Genomic DNA, 12,733 nt, shown 5'->3' on the forward strand with positions numbered 1-12,733 from the left:
TAGCTTAGCTTGCATTAATTAGTTAAGTCTTATAGCTGACATTGACCTAGATTTCAAAATGCTTAGTGTAACACGTTTTTTAATCATTTATCTTGTCACGTTTTAACACAGCCTTAGCTATTTTACATAAATTTAGTCTCACACATATTAGGTTAACTTAGTTCAACAAGGCTTGGATTAAAGTATTTTAGTATAATTTAGTTGATTATTTTAGCTTAAGTTAAACATGCCTGTCTTAGTTCAACTTTTCAAATTAGCTTACCATAGTCTATTTCAGCTTACTTTAACGTAGCTTAATTTAACAAAGTTAGCTTAGTCAAATTTAGTCAACACAGCTTGGCTTTGGTTAGTTATATAGCACATTTAAGCACGACTTAAATGTGCTTTTAAGTTTTCCACAGTCCTGCACGCAGAAAAACAAATGACAGTAGTTACAACATAAAAGAAAATACAATCACAGTAGAAATAGAAACACAAAAAGCTCAACAAACGAATCTGCCGCACTGTATTAAAAGCCAGCAGCGAGTACAAATATGTTTTAGAAAGTGGCTTAAAAACACAAAGAACTGAACCAAAAGAATTAAAAATATTTTATTTTTTGCTTTTCTTTTCTTTTCTATCCAAAGGGGATTGGGGGGGATATCGCGCAATCTCCCATACTTAGTGGCGTAACACTGTTAAGTACACAAGGAAGAAAAAGTCGACAACTCAACCCCCATGTGATTCTGCTCTTCACATACAGGAACTGAGAAGTAGGAAGTTATTTCTCCTTTGCTGTTTTTGTTGTGTGTTGACGCAGCAAAGAAGAAAATAAAGCACTTTCAATGCGGCGTTTTAAAGGAGAATTAACACAGCAGACATTTTATAAATTCACTCTGGATACCAGCTGGAATTAGAAGCAGCAGCCAAGTTGCGAAGGTAAGGGCGATGGTGAATAAGAGTCCGTCTTGTTAAAAGAAAGTCATGTTTGTATGCAGCTGGTGGGAGATCATATGCTCAATATGCTCATCTAATCAGCATATGAGCCTGATTGGGACAGGTGTCCAGACATTTTTAATGGGTGGTGCGGTTTCTTCGAATCAAACATGTCTTTATAACATGGAATATGAAAGGACCATTACTCTTGCTGTTTTTAGGCTAGCTAACATTCCTGAAGTTCCTATCATTTTGTGTCATGTATACTCCTCAACAGAATAACTGCAGATAAAATACACGAGAACTATTTGAACTCTGGTACAGTACAAGTAAAAAGCTTTGTTTCAGTCAACTTGTCTGTTTTATTTACTTGTCAGTAAAATTGACTAATTTATATACGTTTATGAAGATATAATACAGATAGAAGAGAAACTAATTATCAATAGAGGGGGAATGGAGCCCATCTCCAGTGGGTATTGGACGAGAGTTGGGGTTGTCAGTCCATCCTAGATTAACACAGATTTATTTAATCTATGCATTGGTTATTTTTGAGATGGGCTGTTGCTCAGGGTGATATTAAAATGGGGCGGTGCACACATGTAAGACGAAAAAATATAACTTAAAGTTGTACATGCCACATTTTTTTAATTGCTTTTATGCATGTCCAGTCACTCCATACGATAGACTTCCTATCTCTAAGTGTTATTTTGGAGCTTAGTTAACCCTACATGCACTGGAATTCCTAGAGCGAACCTGTGAATGCACAGGGTGGGAGAAGGTTTGAATTCAATGCAGATAGACCGCATGCTGGGATTTGACCTAATTGCTAACCCCCGCCCCCCCAAAAAAACCCAACCAGCAACACTGCTATCAACTGCAGTCCACCTGAGACAAGATGGAACTAGCATTAGTTGCAATAACAGTTGCAGGTCTTTTAGAGTATGTCTTTACCAGCTTTGTGCATAGAGGCCAAAAGTTTTGACCTTCTTTGTTTCTTTGCAAAATAGCTCAAGCTTGGTCAGATTGAATGGAAACCATCAATGAGCATCTGTTTGCAAGATCTGCACAGTTTCTCAATAGGATTTTGGGTAGGGCCTTCGACTGGGTCATTTGACTTAAATCGTTCCGTCGTATCTCTAACTGTATGTTCAGCTCATTGCCGTGTTGGAAGGCGAACCTTTGTCCCACTCTGAAGTCTTTTGCTGATTTGGTCTGTAGTTAGCTCCATCCCCCTTCAGGTCAGACCCAGCTTCTCTCTCTGTACTAAGGAACAGCTTCCTCGCAGCATCTTGGTGTCACCGCCATGTTTCACAGTGGGTGACGTACATTGTTTTCGTCTATATGCCGTGTTTTGCATATAGACTATAAAGTCTGATTTTGTGTGATCAGAGACATTAAAGTATAAGGGGCTGAAAGCGAATGCATTTAAATTGGAGGAGAAAAAAAATTTTATCAGATAATTGAAGATTTAAACACGTGGCTTTGTCGATAAGATCCCTGGGCCCCTTCTGTGTCATAAGGTCTGACATGTGCTGAAGGAATGAGCTTTTATTGACGTTTAAAAGTTTTGTGGGGAAATCACTTTGAATAGGTAACCAGAGTAGGACCTGATGCAGCTGTTTTTTTTTTCAGTTACGTTTGTTGTTTGTCGTGCTTAAGCTGGACTTTGTCTGTCAGTAAAGGGTCATGGCGCCACCGGGGCACAGTAGTGGGAGAGGAGTGGATCCTGAAATAACAAAAAAAATGGAGAACTCAAAAAACGTCAAGCAGGTTCCTCAGTACGGCAGCATTAATGGAAGCTCCTCTAGCGACAGCTGCCCAACGTGCAAAGGCACCGGACGAATTCCCCGAGGTTGGTCTTGCTCTTCTGAAAAAAAAAAACTGTCTTTGTTCTGTTATTTTATGTTTCTTGCTGTAGCTCTCTGCATTTGAAATACTGATCTACACATGGCTTTCATTTCCCTTTCCTCAACAAAGGAAACCATAACTGTTTTGGTGCTTTCATTTCTCCATTGTGTCCAGTAAAAACAAAACTTTTTTTTTTTTCTTTTTCCTTATTGTTGTACCGACAGGCCAGCAAGATCAGCTCCTGGCTGTAATACCATGCAACGATGTGCGGCTGCAACCCAGACGCACGTATGTAAAACACAGTTTAAATGTTTCGGCGTTGGGTTCAGGGACGCTTATTCAGGGATGTTAATGAAGCCCGTTTTTGGATTTCAGGAAGCTGTATGTGTGCATCTCCATGGGTTTGAGTATTTTGCTCTGCTGCCTGATCCTCTTTTTCTTCTTCCCGCGGAGCGTCACGCTCACGCCGGTGTCCGTGCTGTCAGTCATGGTCTACTTCACCCCGGACTCTGTCGAAATGGAGGTCACAGTAAGTGATGGTGACGACAATAAAACTCCACCCACCCACATTAACAAGAGAAAGGCAGATGTTTTTCTTTTTTTTTAAATACTGAAACTCGCATATAAGAAACTCGAGATTTATTATACACACAGAGGGTTATGATTCAAGTATTTATTTCTGATAGGAAGTTGATTTTCTGCGTGTCCGCTCATCAAACAACAAATACACAGGAATTACAGGAAAAAAAGAAAAAAAAACACTAACTGTATCAGCCAGCATCAAGGGCAATATTATTAGCAACATTACTTATGGTTTTATGTTGTTAACCACAGCAGCAGGTGTAAAAGAGACTTGCAGTCTCTTGGTCTTCTCTGCAGGCACTTTTAGCTTTGTGACCTCAGAGAAGCAGCTGAAAATCTCCAAGAAGAGCATGGTGTGAACATGACATAACAGAGGTCGCCTTCCTCAGCACCTGCCTGCTGTTGAGAATAGGTTAAGTTTGACAAAACGGGGAACAGGGAAATGTGAAGTGCTTAAACATTTGTTTATGAACAGCTGCTCTAACTTTAGATTTGATAAAACATGGTTGACCAGCAGCTGCAGGTTCCCCACACTTAGCCTTCCTTTAGACAATGGTTTCCAAAGCATACACTGCGCTTCATTTTCTTTTCTATAAATAAGTCTGAATGGTGTTTTCCTACACCAAAGCTTACTGTAGCTAAATTTCCAATCCATTATCTAAACATGCGCCACGCATACTTCTCAAGTTCTTACATTTTTAAGGTTTATGTCAGATAGACGGCGTGGAAGGCATTCACATGACAGACAGCAGGTGTTATATGGTGGGCAAAGTCCTGACACTTTTATGGCTGTGCAAAACTTGTCCCAGTTTCCCCTCACTGACTTGCATGGTTTTCTGCTCTAGAATCTCTTCAACATGACCAACGAGAACTTTGTCCCGGTTCAGATCGCTGAGTTCTCCATGCAGGGTGTGGTTAATGAAATTGTGGTGGGTCATACCAAAATAGCCAACATGACGGCCATAGAGTCTCGATCGAGGAAACCGGTGAGTCTCACCCAGGCTAAAAGTGCTAGTGATACACAGTGGCATACAAAAGCATTCATTCCCTTTTGCTCACGTTAAATACAACAAACCTGAGTGTATTTTATTGAAACCATACAAAACATGACCTTGCAAAAGCACATGCGGCGGGGTCAGTCCAGTGGACCCTGTCTTTTAAGACTGTGGGAGAGTTAAAGAAAAAAATAAATAAATAAAATATATTTAAGTTGGTTGCACTGAAAATCTAATTTAAAGGGTTTAAACACAAAAACAAGATATTGGGGAAAATCCCAATAAGCTTCGCTGACGATTGTGTCAATTCAGAGGACGACGAATACTTTTTGCAAGGTCCTGTATTTGTCTCACAAGTTTCTTACCTGCTTGTTGGTTTTTTTGCAGTACACCGTTCAAATCAACCTGCCGCTTACAGACCAGGGCTTCAAGTAAGAACAAAACATTGATTATCACCACATTGCAGAAACATTTGAAGAAAAGTCTCAATCTGCGCCCACTTTTTCTTGTCTGAATGTGTGGATTCAGCAGATGTCACCGCTTTACGTTTGTCTCTTTCAGCAATTACTGCAAGTCAACTACCATCAAGATCCACACGCTGTTCCTGAAGCTGCAGTAAGTCTCAATCTCAATGTCAAAATCAACCCAAAGAGGCAGCCTAGTCAGCTTATCTCAAAAACCGCAACGCTTCTCTGCAGCTGTGTGACAAACCGCAGCCACAAAAAAGGGGCCAGTGTAGATGAAGTTCCTATCTTCGAATCCTTAAATCTGAAATGTTGTCTTCAGAAAGCATGCAAGGACAGTGTGACTCGGTGTTGCTTTTGTTTTTTTTTTTGTTTTTTTCAGAAATCAGGGAAGGGTGAAAAAATATCTGAGCCACAAAATCATGGTTGGCATTTTTACATTTCTCTTCTGTTTTGCCCTGGAGGGGAAAAAAAAAGACCACTTCTGCTTTTCTATTTAGCAGAAGCATTTTACCACAAGTCACCTTTCGTGCGAGTTTCAGAAGCAAACACTTACATCAAATGTAAATGAGCAGTGGAGAATGAGAAAATATTTTTCTTTTATCTTAATAAATATAATAATCATATGAAAACTGCATTTTGTATATAACTGGCCTATGTTTTCACGTTCTCAAACATTTTCATTGGAGAAAAGTGAAAACCGAAGAAATTAAGAAGGTGTACTTTTTCTTTTTGACTTGAATTGCTGAGTAGGGGTGTAACTGTACACATTCGTACCAGAAATATCAAAGCAAATTATCAAATACATAGTGTTGATTTATATCTGAACACATGCAATGTGTTTTATCCAAACTTAACTGGCCCTGTGCAACATATTAATCAATTCAGGAATTAACTATGACGAGCTATATTCTTTTGATTTCTCCTTTTACTATGTACACTTAGACCCAATTGCTGCCTGTTTTGTAGATTTAAGAAATAACCTTTGTAGTACCTGTCGGACAACATGAAGTGGACCACAATTTCTCAAATAAAAAAAAAAGACATCATTCCCTAATGTAAAGAAATTCAAGAACAAATGAGAGACAAAGTAATTTATGTGTATGCAGTCAGGAATGGTCACAAAGCCATTTGTAAGACTTTCGGACTCCATCCTGCCATAATCAGAGCCATTGTCCTCTACGGGGAAACAATGGAGCAGAGGTGAACCATCCCAGAAGTGGTCAGTCTGCCAAAATTACTGCAAGAGTCCATCAAAAACTGACCCAGGATATCAAATGCCACCAGCAGGTTCACCACTGAATTACTCAAGCAACAAATAGGTTGGATGCTTTGCAGTGACCTAGTCCAAGTCTGGACTTCAGTCCAATTAATACACGTGGGAAGATCTTAAACATTCTGTTAATGATTAAAGAAGGCTCCATTGTGGCTCAGTTAAAATAAAAAAAACCTGGATTTAGTCAGGTTATTTTTGTCTGTCATAAGCATTTCTGATGATTTAAAACTTTTAATTATGACCAAAAAAGAAAAAGCAGAAAAAGGATAGTTAAGGTGGCATACTTTTTCAAGACTGTCTATGCTCCGCTGTGATCAGTTTGATATGATTAAAATTATTCATTGATTGTTGATGTTCACGTTTTTGTTTATTTTTTTTCTCCCTTTTCCACCCAGAATAACCATGAATATAGCCTATCTGTCTCACACGGAGCAGCTTTCACAGGACGTTTTCGAGTACATTGACTGCGGGAATAATTCAACCATCCCACATCCTGTGAGATCATGAAATCCTCATTATAAACACAGGACCTGTACTTTTATCCTTGCAATATGTGATTTACTACTGTTAAAATGATATTATTATATTATTTTTAGCTGTCCTGTTTAATCAGTCACTACCATGTTAGAAATTAAGCACGTTGTTGCTTATAATAACTGTATATTTGATCACAGATTGCGTAAACTCCTGTTTTCTGTTGTTTTTTTAATTATGTTTTGTATTACAGAGTTGACCTCTGTTAATCCTGATTTCATTTGCACTTTATTAAACTCTGACGTTTATCCAACGTTTCCTTCCTTCTTTCTTTACTGTGATGCAATGCAAGAACATTGGTGTTTAATTTTTTATGAAGATAATCAAAAAATATTAGGAATTGCAGCCAAATTCGGCTGCAATTTGGTTCTGTTACTTAAGTGCACTTGCCACAAGGTGGAGCCAAAGCTACAGATAGCTCATGTGTACAATATTCTTTACTAAATTGCGCCGTTAAAGGTGTACATGGTGATCACTTTGGCAAAATATACCTGTATTTTTTTGTTTTTTTAAAATGCAGAAATCAAAATGTTTTTGTTTTTATTCTGCTGATGAGTATTAGAAATCCAGAACTGTTTGCTGTTTTAGACAAGTGTCACAATGGTTTCATTTGTGCCAATATAAGATGTGGAGTCTCACAGAGTTACATTAATACCACTTTATTTCTTATATAAGTATAACGTTTTTTTTTTCTCTACAGAATCTTTGTTCCCTGTATTTTTTTCCGTTGATAATTAATTTCTTTTGTACAGAAAAAACCTCATGCTTATCCTCTAAAATAACTTTTTAATGCATGTAAATTAATTAGATTTTCATTTTCATTATGAAAAAAGTGCTGTAAATCCCGTTCTTCCATGTACATTAAAACATATATAAAACATGGAGGTTTTATATAAAGATTTYTTTGTTCTGATTGAGGAAAATCTAAAACGGATCATATTTATGATCCGTTTCTAAAACGGTAAATAATTGTAAATCATTCTAAAATTAGAATGATTTACAAAAGTATTTCTAACCCTTGAACTTATTACAACACAAGCTTATATGTATGTTGTTGGAATCTTCGGTGACAGACTTAACACAAAAACGAGAGTAACTGAAATTTAAGTAAAATGGCTTTGTTTCTGAACATTTTAAAAACATATACTGCTTTTGTGTCCTTTTTGCTCTGAGGAAGCTTTCAGAAGTCTCCTATAGAGTGTGAAATTTAATCTATGTATTAACCTGAATATTCTATGACTATTAGCGATGAGACACAAACTGAATTTTTGGTTTCTCTTTTTGGTACATGTATAGCTCTTTGTTTCGTAAAAGTAGCATATCAATCTACACTCATCTCCACTGCAAAACAACGTGATGGAAGCATTACATCAATGTTTTTTTTCTTTCTGTATTTTAATTTCTTGTTATTTTTTTATCTTCATCAAACCAACTAATTGAAATATAAACCAGGCCATGTGGGCACCTCTGCTTGCCCTGCAGTTCATAGTTCTGGCCTGCAGGGGGCGCGGAACAACCCTCCAGGTGTCCGTGACGTCACTCGGGCAGAAGGTGGTGATCGCTTGAGAGTCTCCAGGATTCCTCAGTCAGAGAGGAGCAGCAGAGGGAGAGCCGACCGGACAGCTGCAACATACACTGGGAGAAAAAAAAAAACATTTATTTTTGTTTTGTTTTTCAGCTATGGCTATGTTTATCGCCTGTGGATGAACATTCCTCCCAGCATTTTATCAGGTATGGACGTTCGTAATTATTTTTGGTTTCAGCGCGAGCTCTTATTTTAAAGCTGGAAGTCGTGTTTGCGGCTTTAGCGTATAGAAAATACATGATAAACCGCTGAAGTTGTCTCGCTGATATTTTCGTGTTATAATAAGAATAAACAGGCACCTATCTGGATAAGGATGTTTTATCAGAAGAGATGAAGAAGACTGCTCTCCAACCTTCACAATTAATTTCAGTCAGGGGTCAAAATCATCAGATCAGAAACATGACAGTGCATTTTCTCTGCTTCTCCGCGTCTTCTCCATCACCCTCTTAGAAACTAACCCTAGACCGATCAATGTAGGGTCTGGAAGCACAGCACTGCCTTATTGTCCACTTGTAATGGCTGTAGGCTGTCCAGAAGCAGCTGTGTGATGGGTATCAGGATGTCAACAACAACCGGATTAGAGCTGCTGCTTCTGCTGCCGCTGCCGCGGCTTCAGTGAGCAAAGGGAAGCTGTGGATACATATTGCTTCCCCTGGATTGAAATCAATCAGCCTGGAGAAAAAGCCTTTCTGCTTTAACCGCCTTAAGAGGATTAGGCAGGGCAAATAAGACTCTAACACAACCACAGACGCCCAATTAACAGTTGTTTGGCTCTGTAATGTGGGACGGAATACTCAAATGGGTATTATTTCATATAGCTCAATCTCAATGGCATTATGGGTGAAGCCAGTTTGAGCTGAGCACTGCCTTGAAAGTATTCATACTACTTCCAACTGTTGCGCTCATGTCACGTTAGAACAGTGACCTTGTTGGGATTTGTCGTGAGACAGAAACAGAGAATACTGCGTGTGAAAAGGAATGAAAATTTCAGACATTGAAGGAAAACTATTGAATATTTTCGTATCCATATAAAAAAATACATGTATGCTATCTTGCTGCAATCTTAGCTTAGTCCTCTCAGGTATGTGCTTTTACGAAGTGAAATATTTGCTCTATCCTCTTTGCGAAATAGTTCAAAAGCCCACCTGGACTGAATGAAGGGAATCTATGAGCATACATTTTGTAATTCCATATGTGAGAATATGCCATTTTCACTTATAGACATGGTTTATTAATTGCGTAGTTACTGGGACTCAGTGGTTCCTCTGGGTTTCACTTAGCGGTGTCCAAGTGAAAATGTACCAAATCCACACTGCACTTTTCAGATTTTGTTTGTAAATACAAATTTGTATCTTTTTTTCCTTTATTTCTCACTTAATAATTTGTCATTGCAATGTAACACAGATAGACAAGGAAGATTTTAAAAATCACAGTAAACCTTGAGACCTTCGTTTTCTAGTTCAATGACACAGACTGATGTGATAAAGCTACATCAGATCTTGAATTCCTAAGTTTTCCGCTTTTGTCGTCTGTGTTTGACATTGAAATACTTCTCGCATTTCAAACAAAAAKAACTTATCTTCTCATTAAATGTTAACCAAGCTCTGTCTCTCTCTCTCTCTTTGCTTTGATAAGGTCTCTGGTCATCAACCAGCCCTGTTTGCCTGTGAGGAGCTGCAAGTGAGAAGGGATTAAGTCAGGAATCTGCCACCTCTTCACAGTGGGTGTGAATTCTCGGTCCGAATCATGGGGAACCAGCTGACTGATATTGCCCCCAACACGTCGTTCCTGCCAAGCTTCCAGTGTCTGCACGTGGTGGTGATCGGTCTGGATTCGGCTGGGAAGACCTCCCTGCTCTACAGGCTCAAACTGAAGGAGTTTGTGAAAACCATTCCCACCAAGGGCTTCAACACAGAGAAGATCAAGGTGGCAGTGGGGGCGTCCCGGGCCACAAACTTCCAGGTGTGGGACGTGGGCGGCCAGGAGAAACTCCGGCCCCTCTGGAAGTCCTACACCCGTCGAACGGACGGGATAGTGTTTGTTGTGGACTCCACCGAGCTGGAGCGTCTGGAGGAGGCCAAGGTGGAACTCCATAAGATCACCCGCACCTCCGAGAACCAGGGGGTACCGGTGCTGGTCCTGGCCAACAAACAGGACATGGACTCGGCCTTGTCCGTCGGCGAGGTGGAGAAGCTGCTGGCCGTGCACGAACTAGGCATCTACACGCTGTATCAAGTGCAGGGCTGCAGCGCTGTGGACGGACAGGGGCTGCAGACGGGCCTGGAGAAACTCTACGAGATGATCCTGAAGAGGAAGAAGACGGTGAAACACAGTCGAAACAGGAAGAGATGAACTCTCTGCTCAGGGATTGCCGACATAACCCCCTCCCCCCCGAGGAGATGCTCTCAGCATTGGGACACTTCCAGGCTTAATGAGCCTCGGAAAAAATAATGATTTGTGCCAACAGAATAAGACCATTTACAAACTGCCTTTCAGGGGTCAGCAGAAATGGACTTGCTCATAACACCAAAGCAGTATTGACTTTCTTGGTGGTGCAGTCGCTGAAAGCCGAGCTTAACGATTTGACATTGGCAGCAGTTAGTCATCACTAAGTGCTTGTTTAGGCCGGATTTAAAGACAATTTCCAACAAGAACCAACACATTTATATAGCAGGATTCTGGTGAAGAAATCCATCACCGGCTTTCACTGGAAGGCTGTTTTTATCCTCTCTGAAATATTTATCCAGTGCTTCAGTGTGCGTGCTGGACAGAAGGCAGATGTTCCCTAATAATGCGACGTGAAGCGGTGTTTTGTGGTTTCAGAGTATTAATAATTCACCTAAAGAAAGCACATTTCTGTCATCAGCACATGCAGATGTTAAGTTTCAGTTGCTTTTATTCAAGTGTTTATAAAAGAAATTGTACATTTTTGTAAATTTGGAGACTGAATAAATCTTAAGAACCGTATGAAAAATGCATTGTCACCATTTCGTTTTTAGGCGACCGTGAATGATTTATTTAAAAGCAAAAGAGTCGCACAAGCGAGATTATTTTTCAAAAACTCCTCAAGTAAGTCAATTCCTCTGCTATAGAGGGTGCGTGTAAGGTTACTGTGGTTGCAGCAGAGCATAAAGAAACTAATGAAACGGATATTTCCCTCTGGGATTAACTTGATCTGAAGGAGTCTCTGCGAAACTGCAGCTAACAAGAAATACATGCTGTTCTTTCACCATATTCACAAAATGTGCGCCCAATGACCATTTAGCCTTTAAAAGCCCTGAGTTATGGCCGTTTTTACTATTTGTGGTGCAGTAAACGAGGCCGTCACAGGGAGAACTGTGCCCTTCCCTTCCCCCACTGGAGACGAAACAATCCGTTTAGTTTGAGTCCCACCTTCTGTTGTCTGCCAACTGCTGACAGTGAAACTGCAACAATTAGTGGTCCAAATCTGTTGCCGTTTTTTTTTTTGTTGCTTTTATTATTGTGTTAATGTGCACCACCCAGGGCTGTTTTTAGCATTTAAAGAAATTAGGTTATTCTGAGTGAATAAATTAACAGCAGTTAACTTTTTGGTTGTTAAAGATGTTGTTGTTTTTTCTCTTGGCTCCAACTGACTGGGGTTTATGGTTAAAAAGTACTGGGCGTTAAAGTATCAGACTAGCTATTTCAAAGTAGTGTTACTCGAACCTGTAAAAGATGTAAATGAAAACACTTTTCCTAAAAACAAAACTAGGACCCCCTTTTCTGCTGCCAGACCCAATGTCTTACTATAGTAAGTTTAAAAAAAATGTACAAATAAATATCTGAAAAGTGCGACATGCTTTTGTTTTGAGCCAACCTACAGGCCTTCTCTGTCAAAAAGTTAGATTGCATGTGGAGCATCTGTGACCCTCAGTTTTCCAGCCTTGGCTCAGCAGTGCCAACCAAATCAATTGGATTTTGGTTGGCACTTGCACGATGCTATCACCTTCCTTCCACTTCACAATTACACTCTATACTGTGTTTGCCTATCTCAAAAAATTCCAGTCAAATGCATTGATGTCCCTGGTTGTTATGTCACAAAATGTGGAAAGAAATTCAAGCTTAGGGTTTCAGAGGATTTAAAGCAGAGTTTCTTTGGGGAAAATGACGGTGAAGTCCCTGATTAGAGCTGCAGAGGTTTATAAACCAGTCAAGGTAAAATGCATATTAGGAATTTAGAGACTGTGTGTTGTACAGAGACCAAAATGACCCATCCAGTAAGTTGTTGTCAACTTGAGAAATGTTGGAATAACATGAATCAAGGTGTGAACGGGGGTGAAACCAGATGAAGGAAGATGAAAGGACCGCATGCTGGTAGCTGCCACCTGGAACCGTCATCTCTGCTTGATGGTCCGTCCAGATTAACACACTGGTTCAGAATACCAGGAGCAAAAGGTATCACCAGCGGCTTCAGACATTCACAGAGTTTCACTTTTAAAGGGGACGTGAGCGCTATGAGACCCACTTTCTAGGAGGGAAAAAGACAGTACAGAAACCCTTACTGCTTGCTTGG

At 39.8% G+C, this 12,733-nt stretch overlaps 2 protein-coding genes across 3 annotated transcripts; both read left to right on the plus strand.

Moving 5' to 3' along the window:
* The first annotated feature begins 714 nt into the window (after window positions 1-714).
* tmem106a (transmembrane protein 106A) lies at window positions 715-6,867 on the plus strand. 2 transcript variants are annotated; one of them, XM_008437387.2, is made up of 8 exons: window positions 715-918; window positions 2,548-2,767; window positions 2,988-3,051; window positions 3,139-3,292; window positions 4,191-4,331; window positions 4,728-4,771; window positions 4,902-4,955; window positions 6,476-6,867. In XM_008437387.2, exons 2-8 carry the CDS (start codon window positions 2,602-2,604, stop codon window positions 6,585-6,587), a joined length of 735 nt encoding a protein of 244 aa, XP_008435609.1. In that variant the 5' UTR covers window positions 715-918; window positions 2,548-2,601; the 3' UTR covers window positions 6,588-6,867. The 2 variants fall into 2 exon arrangements, with proteins under 2 accessions (XP_008435609.1, XP_008435608.1); XM_008437386.2 differs by having other exon boundaries at window positions 716-918; window positions 2,593-2,767.
* A 1,297-nt stretch (window positions 6,868-8,164) lies between these two features.
* Window positions 8,165-11,764, plus strand: arl4d (ADP-ribosylation factor-like 4D). Its single transcript, XM_008437388.2, has 2 exons — window positions 8,165-8,345; window positions 9,835-11,764. Exon 2 carries the CDS (start codon window positions 9,946-9,948, stop codon window positions 10,549-10,551), a length of 606 nt encoding a protein of 201 aa, XP_008435610.1. The 5' UTR covers window positions 8,165-8,345; window positions 9,835-9,945; the 3' UTR covers window positions 10,552-11,764.
* Window positions 11,765-12,733: the final 969 nt, after the last annotated feature.

This window comes from Poecilia reticulata, linkage group LG19 (assembly GCF_000633615.1).
Source record: "Poecilia reticulata strain Guanapo linkage group LG19, Guppy_female_1.0+MT, whole genome shotgun sequence".
Classification (NCBI taxonomy): domain Eukaryota; kingdom Metazoa; phylum Chordata; class Actinopteri; order Cyprinodontiformes; family Poeciliidae; genus Poecilia; species Poecilia reticulata.